General features: G+C 38.3%; 1 protein-coding gene and 1 pseudogene across 2 annotated transcripts in view; both read right to left on the bottom strand.

Annotated features, from left to right (window-relative positions):
• Girdin (protein girdin) overlaps positions 1-15505 on the bottom strand; it is a 245079-nt gene that overhangs the window by 55696 nt on the left and 173878 nt on the right. For both annotated transcript variants that reach the window (XM_089093322.1, XM_089093323.1), the window contains exon 17: positions 6674-7014. In XM_089093322.1, the coding sequence (XP_088949448.1) occupies positions 6674-7014 (341 nt within the window). The remainder of the gene's footprint in view (positions 1-6673; positions 7015-15505) is intronic.
• Positions 2350-3590, bottom strand: LOC148949297 (uncharacterized; annotated as a pseudogene).

Below are 15505 nucleotides of genomic sequence, written 5' to 3'. Positions count from 1 at the left end.
GCAAAGGGCCAGTGTAGGGATTAGTAATGTAAAAAAGATAAAGAATATGGCACTGGACTTTACAGTCCCTACCGGCGGTGCTCATCTCCGCTACTTGGGCCCTTCAGACGGGAAAGCTATCCTGTGCTTTCGCACACTCTATTTAGTGCCATGAATTGGTGCATGTATTTAGTGCATATTTAGTCCATTAAGTTACACACTATGTTTAATCTATTTAATACATTAACTTTTTTGTATAAGCTTGATAGGAGTATATTTCATTGTTTTTCTTCGTTTTGTCCCTACTTATTTATTTACCCTTTTAGGCTAAAATTATATGTTATTTAGTAATCCCACTGGGCTCATGGGAAAAACGGAACGTCTTCAAATGGCACGAGCAGTGAACAGAGCTCATCTTAGAGCGATGACTTGAACAGACAGGGATGAACTTAGTTTCCAATTTGTTTAAGCCGCACTGAAATAGTCAGGAGCTTTAAAATTAATGAGCAATTAGAAATAGGTAATGCAATTAACAAGTTTTCAATAGAAATAAGAAAACAAACTGTGATTTTTAATAGCACTTTTTGTTCTGTTCCGTCTTTTTCCTAAGAACAAAAAAGAGTGAAATAGCCTTTTGAATGTTTCTAAACTTAACACAGCCAATAAGTGATATAATTGGATAAAATATTATTCGCACATTTTTCAAACTTTAATTATGTAGTTCATAGACACTTTTCTATTTCAGCAGCAGATATTTTTTTAGTCAGAAATAGGTGAAAAACATGTTATACCAATTGATAAGCAAGCCATTGTAAAATTTCTTCATCCTTTTAATTAAAATCAGCTGACCTTAATGGTATTAGTTTAAAACAGCTTAATATGAATTTTCCTGAGCTTATTTCTCCCCGGCAGCCATAGTTTCAAATCTACAATGCTAAATCCCTTGTCCCTTGGTCTTTTTTGTGTGGTAGTGCTATATCTATTTTTAAAAAAGGGAAAGATCCAAATTCTTTTAATTCTCACAGCCTCATTGCTGCGACATGTACTATTAGTAAACTTTTTGAGTATATTTTGCTCCCACATACTTTTGATTTGGTTAATAAGGATAGGAACCAATTTGGTTTCAGATAAAAGGATAGCTGCAAACATCATCGCCAGGCTCTTGTTCATGTTTTATGGAATCCAGTCAACATCCTTATAGTCTCCATTTGTTCACTGTAGACATTTCCAAAGCATTCGATAGCCTTTGCTATTCGTATGTTTAGCTAGCTTTGCATCAATTGGGGGTTAGCACTTCTCTGATTTTGGTTTTGAAGTTTTGGTACTCGCATTCTTATTTGCCGCTTGAGTTGGGTTAAAGAAGGTTTTTGGGCATATTGCTGTGCATTTTTCAGACAAGCACGAACTCTGGCAAGGACCTGTCCTTTTGCCACATATTTTTATTGCCTGTATTGTCAATGTGCTGTCCGGGATTCAAAGCACCTTTTTTAAAAGTTTTTGTTTTGTATTTATCCTATTTAGTTTATACAGATGCTTTGCTTCTCACTAGCCATTCTAAAATTCGTCTGTCGTGTTCTGTTCAGTTAGTGGCATCTTCTTTTCGAAAAATTGGTTTATTATTCAATATAGATAAATGTCAATATCTTGCATTTAATTGTGTTATAGGATGTTATTCCTTGGATTGCAACCTTCTTCTTATTCCAGGAGTAGCCTTTGCTAGGTCTCAATGTTTGTAGATCACTTAGTTCTTTCTGGTCTCAAGCTCTTAAGGATATTAAAATTAAGTATTGTATGGAAACCAGAATTGTCATAAAAAAGAATCTTAATCTAGTGACCATTCCAGGCTTTTTTTTTTATGCCGGAGTTAGTAGTATTCCTAAAAATAGTGATTTGGTGTGAACAAGACTGACTATTATCGGTACCTGAAATTCTTGCTTCACCTTCCTCGATCTTTCCGCAATAGTAAACTAATTATTTATTCAGGAACCGTGTAGTAAACTAAGAAATGGGTAAATCACTTTCATATGAGCACAATTCCAAAAATAAACTTTGCAAATTCAAAGGGAAATCAACTTCCTGCAGCACTTAAACCACGAAAAGATAAACAAAAGAACAATATACCCTTTTTTTCTGGCAATTTAATAGGGAGATTACAGAATGTTAGCTTGAATTCATGGCTTGTTTTAATAAAGTTATTCCCTCTTAAACTTCAAATATACCAAAAGAGGCTGATGTTTAGTCAGTGGCGTCATTTGGTGGGAGAACAGGGGTCAATGGAGAAAATGCACTCCCCCCAGCTTCTTCCTCCTCTATATTTTGAAAAATACCTTTTTTGTAGTAGTAGTTTCATTGAAAATGGCTTTCGGTCTTTTATTGAAAATTGAAAGAAAAACAACAACTTTGCTCTCCCCTACAATTTGAAAAATAAACTCTGTGCATACCCCTATTAGCGCCACTGTGTTCAGTGCTTCTACAATTGAGGCCGCCCCCTTCAGCCATCTTCCATCCATGATAGAGTGGATCTGGAATGCTCGGACGAGCATTTCAGATCGAAAAGATTATCCATGTAGCGAATATGGCTCTTCGAACGCATGGCTCGAAGGTATCGTCAGAAGGCGGCAGTCTTCTCACATCTTGTTTCTGGCGCCAAATGTAAGCCCTTACACTGGCCCGTGAATTGAATCCGGCCTGTTTACCGTACATTTCAATGGCCAGCGATTTTGATAGGTCGGAAAATTCTCTAAACGCGTCGACTGAATGCTTCCCTTCTGCATCCTTGATCCGCTTCATCACAGACACCATTTTTGAGGCAAAAGTTGGAGACGTCGCGGTGTTTAAGAAAGAACCTTTCCCGACGCCGAAGAAAAAAAAAGTTCGTTGTGTCACATCGTGACAGACAGTGCACGAACGGTAACATAATCTGCTCCTCTTTGGACAAGTAGACTCCATCCGCCAGCTCGTGTACTGGGATAATGCAAGTCGGGAATTTCAAGAAAAGCTCGCTCAGTCCCTCAGCTTTAAGCTCTTCAAAAAAATAAACACAGGCTACTGCCACGTCTGTGTTCGTTGGCATGCACAACAATGCAACAAACGTAACGGCTAGCGTACTTGGCATGTATCACAAGGCGTTGGTCAGCCTCTTCGTGGCTGGAGGACAAGGATTCCTCGTAGTCACAGTGTTCTGGTAAAGTTGGACTGCAGCCACGCTTGACCAGAGACACGTTGAATCTCTCCTTGAACCCACCTGAGAGAAAAAGGTTGAGTGCGTTTGGAACCTGATCATCCATCTGCTCCCAGGTTTCATACAAAATTTCGAGGAGCCGGGTTTTAGACGCTGAGCTTGCAAGTACAGCTTGCCATTCTTCAATTGTGCTAAGAGCGGAAATCTGGAGGTATTTTCTTTTTCCTCGTCGGAAATCTGCATGCTGATTTCAAGGAGATCGACTCTCCGGTGTCCGTGAGCTTCCCAAACAGCCCGTCGTACCAATCTGCGACAATGTGGACTCCAGAAATACCCACTGGAAGATCATTCAGCAACGATAGAAGTAATCTTTCCGCGAAGGACTTGACTGTTTCAAACCTGCAGGCCGATAAGACCTTATCTTGGACATTGGGTCAACGATGTGTACTGTAGCTGATGTTGTTTCTTTGGATTTCAAAGTCGCTGGCCAAGCTGCAAGTCCTCCTTTTTTTCTTAGCTAGTTCAACAGCACAGCTTTGTTCCCCGTCCTCATTTTCCAGCCAGAGGATGTCTTGGTTGATTGTTGCGGAAAATCTTTTGTGAGGATCTTAGCAAATGCTTTCTTCTTTCCTTCGCCGTAGTTCAACTGAGCAGCAATGATTCTCTTCAAGGCTGTTACTTCAGAGCTCAGGAGATCGGTTCTAGGGACACCCTTCACTTTCTGAGTTTTTCTCTCTGAAGGGAAAGTTCAGAGTGCAACCTTTTTCACATCTACTTTCCTGTTGCACAGAAAGTCTTCAACCACCCCTTTTCCTTTTGTGGCTACGCAAGTAATATCTGAAACAATCTTCTCGTCGCCCAAAACTTCTGACTTCACAATATTCACTAGATCAAAGTTCACTCTGCTGAACGGATTTCCACATGTAGTGAAATGTCTCAAACTCTATCTAGCAAAAGTTGTAATCGCATAGTCGTCGACTGATTGTCTTCGTGATGTTTCAATGTCTCTGTGGATACGTTGACTGCTTGCAGGAAACCATTGCTAATGGCAGCAGAAATCGGTAAGGTTAGAATCCAAGCTTCAGTCTGTCTCTCATCTATCTGTTTTCCTATTATTCCGGCCGTCGTCTTTGCATCCTTGTTCACTGTACATTCCAGTATCTGATCGGACCAGGTGGCCGCGACCCTGGTGGGCGTTCTCTTTACTGCGAAGTATCCTTTCACGAACTTCCTGTGTACATCAGGAAAGGTTTGTGGTAAACTTCGCATGTCTGATAAGTACTGTATGAGACATCTTGTATACTGAGGATGGTCAGTCACCGCCAAGTATAGCAACATTTGAGTAGTTGCTGTCAAATGAGACTCCCAGTCACAGTCTCGTTCGGCATGAATGAATTGCATCGCTATTTCAAGTATGTCGAAGAACTGCCGCCAGAAAGCAAACGTGGGCGACGCATTTCGCAGGGTATCGAAGGCATTCAATATGGGAGCCAAAGTGATTAAGGTATCGTTTGCCTCCTGAATTTGCAGTTTGCGCGTCAGCACCGTTTGCCAATGAAGACCTGAATAACTCAATGGCACTACCCAGCTGGTCCAGACGGGATAAGTCTTCTTGTGCTTCGGAGTAATACTCTTTCAAGGACTCCCAGTAGAGGGCTAGCAAGACCTCGTACAGTATGCAGTAGGCATTGATAGCTTGGTAGTAGCCTTTCCCTTGAAATGCCTTTTCGCAAGTACCAGGAAGCAGCAGCTTTGCCTGCACAATAATCTCTTTAAGTCCGGAGCTGTCCATTATATTACAAACTGCCTTGAGATAGTTGAGCAGGAGGTGGAAGCCTCCCATCCGTAGGATTACGTTTTTGAAGTCATCCGGGTATTTACTTTTCACTCCCTGTGCTAGCTGATAAATGAAGAGATCTTGCGTGACCACCGTATCGTCACATCCGACATATTTACTTATCGCCATGACTGTTCGCAGAGATTTTTTGACTGTTGCATGGTTGTTTGGTGCTTCATGAAAGAAAGGCAAGTAAAACACGTTGCTTTTAGGAACATTTTCCTTCGAGACTTTACTGCAAATCGTTCGATAGCTAGGTAACGGCGGGGGACTTTCTTCTGTGGCAACAAGCTGTGATGGGCATTCTCTAGCAAGCATTATTGCCTTGTCCAGGTGTCTAATTCCTTTTGGAGTCTCGAGAAGTAAGTTAACAGCAAAGAGTTCTTTCTCGATCATTGTTTCCCTTAAGATCTTCGATCCCTGACACATGATTTCAAGCTTTTCTTTTGGTAGACATTCAACTGACCTGTTTCTCTGGTGCTGACAGTATTACAGTATTGACAGTATTCTTGACAGCATTGCATCATCACTTCAGGTTCAATGACTTTCTAACTCTCCAGGAATGATTAATTCTACCTGCTGTCACGTGATGAAAAAAAACTTCCTGCTAGGTAGCAGGCTACTAAACAAAATTCCTATTATCGGGTACACTCGCTAAAAAAGTTGCAGACCCCTCAGACACAATAATTTAAAAAAATTTCTTAGTTCAATGTGTTCGGAATTAAACGTCCTTTCTTTTTTAATATTAAGAAAAATTACTTTATCTCGAAAAAATTTCGAGTTTTTAGATTTTCTGTTAGAAATTTGTTGACAAAAATCTGATTTTTTTTAAAACTGCACTAAAAAGTGTACCTTTTTTTTTTTTTTTTTTTTTTTTTTTTTTTTTTTTTTTTTACAAACAAAATCATATTCGTGTAGCCCCAAGTCTCTTCTTCCGATTTATGTAAGAATACACTATATTTGACCAATCTTATCTGTAAAAAAAGGTTAGAATCGTCGAACCCCATTATAGGCCAAATTTGGTGTTTTTTGCCTATATCTCAGAAACGCCCCAACGAGGAACAAGCGCCCTACGATATTCGTTTTCAGCATGATCGACTTCCCTGGGATCCACCCTTAACATTTTTGTACCTTCCGGCATGGGTGCTAACGGAAATAAGCGAGATATAGAATCTGGGGCTCTGACTATATTCTGCTTTTGTATAATAGTGGGTAAAAAATAAATTATTATTATAACTTGTACTGTTAATTTGAAAATATCCTCTCTATAATATAGCACTTTCCCCTTTTTCAATAATGCGATAAGCAATTGATATTCAATTCATTTTTCATTATTCTTGTTTTTGCATTCAATTTAATTATTTTTAAAGGCTTTGTGGTTTTTTCCTCGTTGCTGTCTCTTTTGTTTATTATTGCTTTGTTCAAATTTTTAAAGAGTTTAGATTCAGCTGTGAAACAAATCATTGATAGCCGTAATCATTTAGTTAATTCAAAGATGCATTATGAAAGAAGACAGTCGAGTTTACTAATTCCCGTTTTTTTCTTATTAATCTCTAATTGTTTCTTACCTTAATTCTGAGTTTTATAAATTATCCTGTAAGTATAAATTAAAAAAAACTTTGAATCAATATATAACATAAAGCAAACATAAAGAAAATAAGCTTTAGAATAATTACTCCTGTTCCGCATTTGATGTGTCACCATTCAACTGAAGCGCAGATACATTATTTAATTTTTCTTTATTCAAACCAATTCTCTCCAAATTTGCAGTGAGAATGTCCAACTCGCTTGCCAAATGTTGACGTTTCAATTTCTCTTGAACCAAATCCTCTCGTAATGTTTTTAGGGTTTTCTTTTCGACCGCTTGACTCTGCATAAATTCCCTGTGTTCCTGCTCAATGTCCACTAAGCGACTAATTTGTGATTGTTGCAGCTCATGATCTTTCTGAAATCGTTTATTTTCCCTCTCTAGAGTCGACATTCGCATTGTTAGTTCATCGATGCTATTCTCTTTAATCTAAAGAGGATATTACTGTTTTAACAAATCAGCAGTCACTAAGCAATAAGCCTATATATACTTTTATCAAGAGAATGGAAAACTACAAACTCGATGCATAAGAATTAACAAAAAAAAGTTTTTGGGGGACCCGAGGACTGTCAAGTTTAATGTTCAGTTCACTCTGAGTTATCATCCTTACACGCACTATGGTAGAAAATCAACATTACTATTAATTTTACCAGTCGATTCGTTACTAAGTCAGCTTGAATATGACCTTGATAAGCACAAATACTGAATTTTTACCACTTTATTATATAATAATATGGCAAAGAGAATCGGAAGCTGAAAAGAATGGAACCTCAAGTTGATGTTCAAGTAATGTAACTATCGCCATCTAACACTGACTAGAGGGATGTTACTTGGGGTAACACGATAATGTGTTTAGAAACAGTAGTTTTTAGTTCCTATTGCACCTATTTTAAAATGTCAAAGTTCTTTTCGTAATCAACTTTTAATTTTGTACTGGCAGATAGGTAAATGACAGTCTAACCTAGATTGGGTGGATGACATAAAAAAAAATGTCTCAAAGTTGCACCACCCAGGGGCGAAGCCCTCCAAGATATACCAAAGCCCCCACTTCAAACCCCCTCGTTCCGAATCAAGTTTTGTGTACTTTAGTAACGTTTTCCCATGTAGCGACACGTGACTATCTCTTATGGTTATGGACCGTCCCTAAAACGGACAGTTTACGGACGTTTAAACTGATACTGAAATGGCCAACACTGGAAGCTCATTAGAAAATTATTTCAAGCAGCGAGTACTCTTAGAGCTGTCAAATCGAAATCAATATACCTCTAATGATGCAACTAAAACCCTAGCTGCTAATTCCCACCTCAGAGTCCTTTTAGAAATATCTACGAGAATGCTTTCTATGCAAACTTTATATGCCCCTAGGGCATAACTTACAACCCCTGCGCTGAGGGTTGTGGGAGGATTGTCAACCTCAAAGACATAATTTCCGGACTTTTCAACTAAGTTGAAAAAAATAGCTATCTCAAAATTTTTATTGGATGTGTTTAGGGAATGGTGGGCTTGGGAGAGGTGTTAGTTTTCCTCCAATCACTTTTGAATATTAAAAAGGTCACTAGCCCTTTCAATTTCCATTTGAATGAGCCCTTTTCGAAGCCGCCATGACAACACTCTCTATAAAAACCTTATATGCTCCCAGGGCATAAAACGTTACTTACAACGTTTGCCCTGAGGGGTGTGGGGAGTTTATCATCCTCAAAGACATAATATCCAGAACTTTCAACTACGTTGAAAAAAATGGCTATCTCAAAATTTTGATTGGATGTGTTTGGGGAAATGGTGGGCGTGAGAGGGGGGGGGGTATTTGCCCTCTAAAAAGTTTCGACTAGTCTATTAAAAAGGGCACTATCCCTTTTAATTTCGAATTGAATGAGCTTTTTTTTAAACTTTCAATGACAACATTTTCTATAAAAAAAAACCTTACATGAACCCAGGGCATAACTTACAACAATTGCCTTGAAGGCTGTGGGCGGGGGGGGGGGGGGCAGGGACGGGGTTGTCATCCTCAACGACCTAATTTTCAGAACTTTCGACTACGTTGAATAAAATGCCAATCTAAAAATTTTGATTGGATGTGTTTGGGGAGATGGTGGGCTTGAGAGGGGGGTTAGTCGCCCTCCAATCACTTTCGCCAATTAAAAGGGCACTAACCCTTTCAATTTTCAATCAAATGAACCCTTTTTGAAGTTCCTACGAAAACACTTTCTATAAGAAACATTAAATACCCCCAGGGTATAACTTATAACCCTTGCTTTGAGAGGTTTGGGGGGGGGGGTTGTCAACCTCAAAGACAAAATTTCCAGAATTTACAAAAACGTTGAACAAAATACCTATCTCAAAATTATGATTGGATATGTTTGGCGAAATGGTGGGCGTGAGAGGGGGAGGGGTACTTACCCTCTAAAAAGTTTTGACTAGCCTATTAAAAAGGGCACTAGCCCTTTTAATTTCGAATTGAATGAGCTTTTTTTAACTTTCTATGACAACATTTTCTATAAAAAACCTTATATGCACCCAGGGCATAACTTACAACAATTGCCTAGAAGGCTGTTGGGGGGGGGGGGAGGGACGGGGTTGTCATTCTCAACGACCTAATTTTCAGAACTTTCGACTACGTTGAACAAAATAGCAATCTAAAAATTTTGATTGGATGTGTTTGGGGAAATGGTAGGCTTGAGAGGGGGTTAGTCACCCTCCAATCACTTTCATCAATTAAAAGGGCACTAACCCTTTCAATTTCCAATCATATGAACCCTTTTTGAAGTTCCTACGAAAACACTTTCAATAAAAAACTTTATATACCCTCAGGGTATAACTTATAACCCTTACTCTGAGAGGTATGGGGGTGTGGGGGTTTATCATCCTCACAGACATAATATCCAGAATTTTCAACTACGTTGAAAAAACACCTATCTCAAAATTTTGATTGGATATGTTTGGGGAACTGGTGGGCGTGAGAGGGGGGGGGTATTTGCCCTCTAAAAAGTTTCGACTAGCCTATTAAAAAGGGCACTAGCCCTTTTAATTTCGAATTGAATAAGCTTTTTTTAAACTTTCTATGACAACATTTTCTATAAAAAACCTTATATGCACCTGAGGCATAACTTACAACAATTGCCTTGAAGGCTGTGGGGGGGGGGGAGGGACGGGGTTGTCATGCTCAATGACCTAATTTTCAGAACTTTCGACTACGTTGAACAAAATGCCAATCTAAAAATTTTTATTGGATGTGTTTGGGGAAATAATGGGCTTGAGAGGGGGGTTAGTCGCCCTCCAATCACTTTCGCCAATTAAAAGGGCACTAACCCTTTCAATTTCCAATCAAATGAACCCCTTTTGAAGTTTCTACGAAAATACTTTCTATAAGAAAACCTTATATCCCCCCAGGGCATAACTTACAACCCTTGCCCTGAGAGGTTTGGGGGGGGGGTTGTCATCCTCAAAGACATACTTTCCAGAATTTTCAACAACGCTGAACAAAATACCTATCTCAAAATTTTGATTGGATGTTTTTGGTAAAATGGTGGGCGTGACATGGGGGTTAGTTGCTCTGCAATCACTTTTGACTATTAATAAGGGCACTAGCCCTTTCAATTTTCAATCAAATGAGCTTTTGTTGGAGTTTCTACGACAACACTTACTATAAAACTTTATATGCCCCAAGGGAATAACTTACAACCCTTACCCTGAAGGCTCTGGGGGGGGGGGGGGTTCCTCAAAGACCTAGTTTCCAGAAAGTGATTGGAGGACGACAACCCCCCCCCCCCTTAAGCCCACCACTTCCCCAAACACATCGAATCAAAATTTTGAGATAGCCATTTTGTTCAATGTAGTTGAAATTTCTGGAAATTACATCTTTGAGCAGGACACTCCCCCCTCCCCCCCCCCCCACAGTCTTCAGGACAAGGGTTATAAGTCACGCCCTGGGAGCATCTTACGGAAGGAATGCTCGTATAACCTTCAGAGAGGGCTCATTTGATTGGAAATTGAAAGTTCTAGTTCAGTTTTAAGCGTCAAAATCAGTGGGTAACTAGCCCCCCCCACGCCCTTTTTTCCCAAATGCATCTGATAAAAATTTTGAGATAGTTATTTTGTTTAAAATAGTTCAAAGATAACATAAAAAAAACTCCGATGTCGACACAACCCCCAGGGCCCGGGGGAAGGCGTTGTAAGTTATGCCCTGGCGGTACATTATGGTTCATATGGAAGAGATGCTCGAAGAAACTTCAAAGAGGAATCATTTGATTGGAAATTGAAAGTTCTAGTTCATTTTTTAAGAGTCAAAAGAGATTGGAAGGCAACTAGCCCCCCTCCTCCAGGCTCTTTTTTCCTCAAACCCACATCCGATAAGAGCTTTGAGATAGCCATTTAAAAAAAAATATAGTTAGAAGACCATATAACGAAAACTCCGGGGTCAACCCAGCCCTCCAGGGCCCAAGGGCAGGCTTTGTAAGTTATGCTCTTGGGGAATATATGGTTCTTATGGAAGGGATTCTCGTAAAAACTTCAGAAAGGGCTCATTTGATTGGAAATTGAAAGTTCTAGTTGAGTTTTCGAAAGTCAAAAGAGATTAGAAGGCAACTAGCCCCCCACGCCCCTTTTTCCCCAAATGCATCCGATGAAAATTTTGAGAGAGCCCGTAAGTTAAAAATTGTTCAACAGTCAGATAACAAAACTCGCGTGTCGACACAACTCCCCAGGGGCAGGGGTTATACGTTATGCCCTGGGGCATATATGGTTCCTATGAAAGGGATGCTCGTATAAACTTCAGAGAGGGCTCATTTGATTGGAAATTGAAATTTCGAGTTGACTTTTTAATAGTCAATTGAGATCCAAGAGCAACTAGCCCCCCCCCCCTCCCCCACGCCTTCTTTTTCCAAACCCATCTAATGAAAATTTTGAGATAGACGTTTTGTTAAAAATAGTTAAATGGTCAGATAAGAAAAACTCCGGTGCCAATACAACCCCCCCCCCAGGGCCCGGAGGAAGGCGTTCTAAGTTATGCCCTAAAGGCAAGTATGGTTCTTATGAAAGGGATGCTCGTATAAACTTCATAGAGGGCTCATTTGATTGGAAATTGAAAATTCTAGTTCACTTTTTAAGAGTCAAGAACTTTAAGGGCAAATAGTCCCTCTCCACGCCCTTTTCCGCCAAACCCTTCCAGTACAAATTTTGAGATAGCCAGATTTTTAAAAATTGTTCAAAAATTAGATAAAAAAAACTCTGGTGTCAACACAACCCCCCCTCCAGAGCCCGAGGTATAGGCGTTGTAAGTGCTGTCCTGGGGGAGGATATGGTTCTTTTAAAAGGGATACTCGAATAAACTTCAGAGAGGGATCATTTGATTAGAAATTGAAAGTTCTAGTTCAATTTTTAAGAGTCAAAAGATATCCGAGGGCAACTAGCCCCTCCCCCACAAACCCTTTTTCCCCAAGCCCATCCGATAAAATTTTTAAAATGGACATTTCATTAAAAATAGTCACAAAGGTCAGATAAGAAAAACTCCTGTGTCGACGCAACCCCCCAGGGCACGGAAGCTTGCGTTGTAAGTAATGCTCTGGGGGCATATATATTTCTTATGGAAGGGATGTTCGTATAGACTTCGGAGAGGGCTCATTTAATTGTAAACTAAAAGTCAAAACAGATCAGAGGGCAATTAGCCACCCCCCCCCCTCCAGGCCCTAAATATATCAGAGAAAAATTTTGAGATAGACATTTTGTTAAAAATATTTCAAAGTTCAGATAACAAAAGCTCCGGTGTTGACACAGCCCCCAAGGGCCCGGGGGATAGGCGTTGTAAGTTATGCCTAAGGGGCATATATGGCTGACATGGAGGGGATGCTCGTATAAACTTCATCAGGGGCGTAGCTCCAGCATTTTTATTGAGGGGGCAAAAAAGCTCCACATCCAGAGAGTCAATGGGTATGGGCTATATAATAGCTTTTTTCCAATTTATTGGGGCCAAGTGCCCCTCCCCCTGCTACCCCCAAACGATGCCACTGAACTTCATAGAGGGCTCACAAACTTCATAGAGGGCTTATTATATTGAAAATTAAAAGTTCTACTTCAGTTTTTAGGAGTCAAAAGAGATCAGAGGGCAACTATACCCCCACGCCCCTTTTCCCCCAAATGCATCCGATTAAAACTTTGAGATAGCCCTTTTTTTGAAAATAGTTGAAAGGTTAGCAAAAAAAAACTCCGATGTCGACAAAACCACCCAGTGCCCGGGGGCAGTCATTGCAAGTTATGCCCTGGGGGCACATCTGGCTTCTATGGAAGGGACGCTCGTATAAACTTCAAAGAGGGCTGATTTGAATGAAAATTGAAAGTTCTAGCTCAATTTGTTAGAGTCAAAAGAGATCGGAGGGCAACTAGTCTCCCCCACGTCCTTTTTCCCCAAACCCATCCGATGCATATTTTGAGATAGCCATTTTTTTTAAATTACTACAAAGGTCAGATAAAAAAACACCGGTGTCGACATAACCCTCCTAGGCCCGGGGGCAGGCATTGTAAGCTATGTCCTTGGGCCATATATGGTTCTAATGAAAGGGATGCTCGTATAAACTTCAGAGAGGGCACATTTGAATGGAAATTAAAAGTTCTAGTTCATTTTCTCAGAGTAAAAAAGATCAGAGGGCAAATAGACCCTTCCACCCACCACATCTTTGGGTTTATCAGATGGATAAACCCATCCGATAAAAATTTGAGGTGACCATTTTGTTAAAAATAGTTCAACCATCAAATATTGTGTCCAATAAGAGAAACTATTATGTGTCCAATAAGAGAAACCATTTTTATTCCCATCCACTGCCCGTGTCAAGAGATTCTATATATCTGTCTTGGCTTTTCTCTGTCTACAATTGGCCATGTTTTGATGCAACCTATGCAACCTACTGCAAAATACTTGATAACTTTAATTCAAAATCAAACTCTGGGGTCGACACAGCCCCCGGGGGCCCAGGGACAGGCGTTGCAAGTTATACTCTGGGGATATATATGGTTCTTATAGAAGGGATGCTTTGATATTGTTGCTTTGATACCAGTTTTGATACTTTGATGAATATTTGATTTTTTTTTTAAGTTTGATTTTGTAATAAAGAATTTTTAGTAACTTGAAACTTTTTGTAATTAAAAACGAACAAAAATTAATTAAAAAAAAACTTTCCGAAAAACAAGTTTTTCAAAGAAAAGTAAAGGCCATTTTAAACTTAAGCTCAGCAGATATAAATACCTGTTAAAATCAAACTCAAAACGACCAGAAATTATTATTAAAGAATAAATGAAACCCAAAACGAACAGAAATTAATTAAACAATCATAGCAAAAAATATACAACAAGTGATAATATAAATGAATAAATAGATCTTAAAGCGAGTAATGCTTAGATTTAATATGAAAATCAAGCTTAAAACAGACAAAAAATATTTTGCTATTGAAGCATAAATGAAAATTAAAACGAACAGAAATTAAATAGACAATCAATGCAAACAAACATGCAATGCATGCAGGTATTAATGTAAAAGAATTAACAAATCTTAAAACGAGTTGAACTTAAATTGAATATGTAAATCAAGCTTGAAACGAACAAAAATCACTACAAACAGGAGTCTGGGTATCACCTCCTTCTCTCACTGTAAAATTCTAAATCCTACTGCGTCATTGGTGCTTTACTGAAAACTATATGCGTCTTGAACAATCTTGGAAAGTATAAACAAGATCAAATTGAATATTTGATATATAATGATATTAATTGTTGAAAGATCCATCAGTTCAAGAATTTATTTCACAGTAATTTTATTTTTATTTTCAATGCTGTAAGAACTGGAAAAGAAAATACTTGTAATATAATGCGTTTTCAGTGAAGCGCCAATGACTCAGTAGGCTTTTGGTTTTTACAGTTAAGGAAGGGGGTAATATCCAAACCCTTGTTTGTAGTGAAACTATATTCGACTTGAACAATTTTAGAAATAATTAATAAATTAAACTAAATATTTGATGTGTAATGATATTAATTGCTGAAAGCTCATCAGTTCAAAATTTTAATATAATTTTAATGTTTATTTTCAATATTAAGTACAAAAGAATCTGTTTGTAATAAAATTGGTTGTCAGTAAAGTGCCAATGACGCAGTAGGTTTTAGACTTTTACAGTGAGAAAAGGTGGCGATACACAAACTCTTGTTTGTAGTGATTTTTGTTCGTTTCAAGCTTGATTTGGATATTTAATTGAAGTTTCACTCATTTTAAAATTTATTAATTCATTTACATTAATATCTATAGTATAATTGTTCGCATTGATTGTTTATTTTATATCTGTTCGTTTTTAAGTTTCACTTATACGTGAATAGCAAAATATTTTTTTTTAGTTTTAAGCTTGATTTTAATATTCAATCTTAGTATTACTCGCTTTAAGATCTATTTATTCATGTATATTATTACTTGTTGTATGTTTTTTGCTATGATTGTTTATTTAATTTCTTTTCGTTTTGGGTTTCATTTATTCTTTATTAGTAATTTCTGGTCGTTATGAGTTTGAATTTTAACAGGTATTTATATCTGCTGAGCTTGAGTTTAAAATGGCCTTTACTTTTCTTTGAGAAACTCATTTTTCGGTAAGTTTTTTTATTAGTTCCAAGAAACTTTTAATTATTAAGCTTCATAAAATGACATCATCTCTTTTTAAAGCTAACTCGGCTGCATAAATAGTTTAGGTATGTTTGATGACGTCATTAATTTTAAGATCATACACGCCAGAAAAATCACCCAAGCTGTCAAATGACGTCACTGAATATTTATAAGCGAGGTACAATTGCTTTAGGAATTCAGTAAGAGTGAAGAGTGCAAAAGTATAGTATCTTATTTACATATATATATATTCCTTAAGATTTGATAGAAAACTATGGAGTTCTTTCTGAACAAACA

The sequence above is a fragment of the Artemia sp. Qi Xiang Cuo genome, chromosome 8 (genome assembly GCF_049724085.1).
Source record: "Artemia sp. Qi Xiang Cuo chromosome 8, ASM4972408v1, whole genome shotgun sequence".
NCBI classification, from domain to species: Eukaryota; Metazoa; Arthropoda; class Branchiopoda; order Anostraca; family Artemiidae; genus Artemia; species Artemia sp. Qi Xiang Cuo.
Note: the sequence above shows the minus strand (reverse complement) of the source record. Positions and strands in the feature narration are given on the sequence as shown.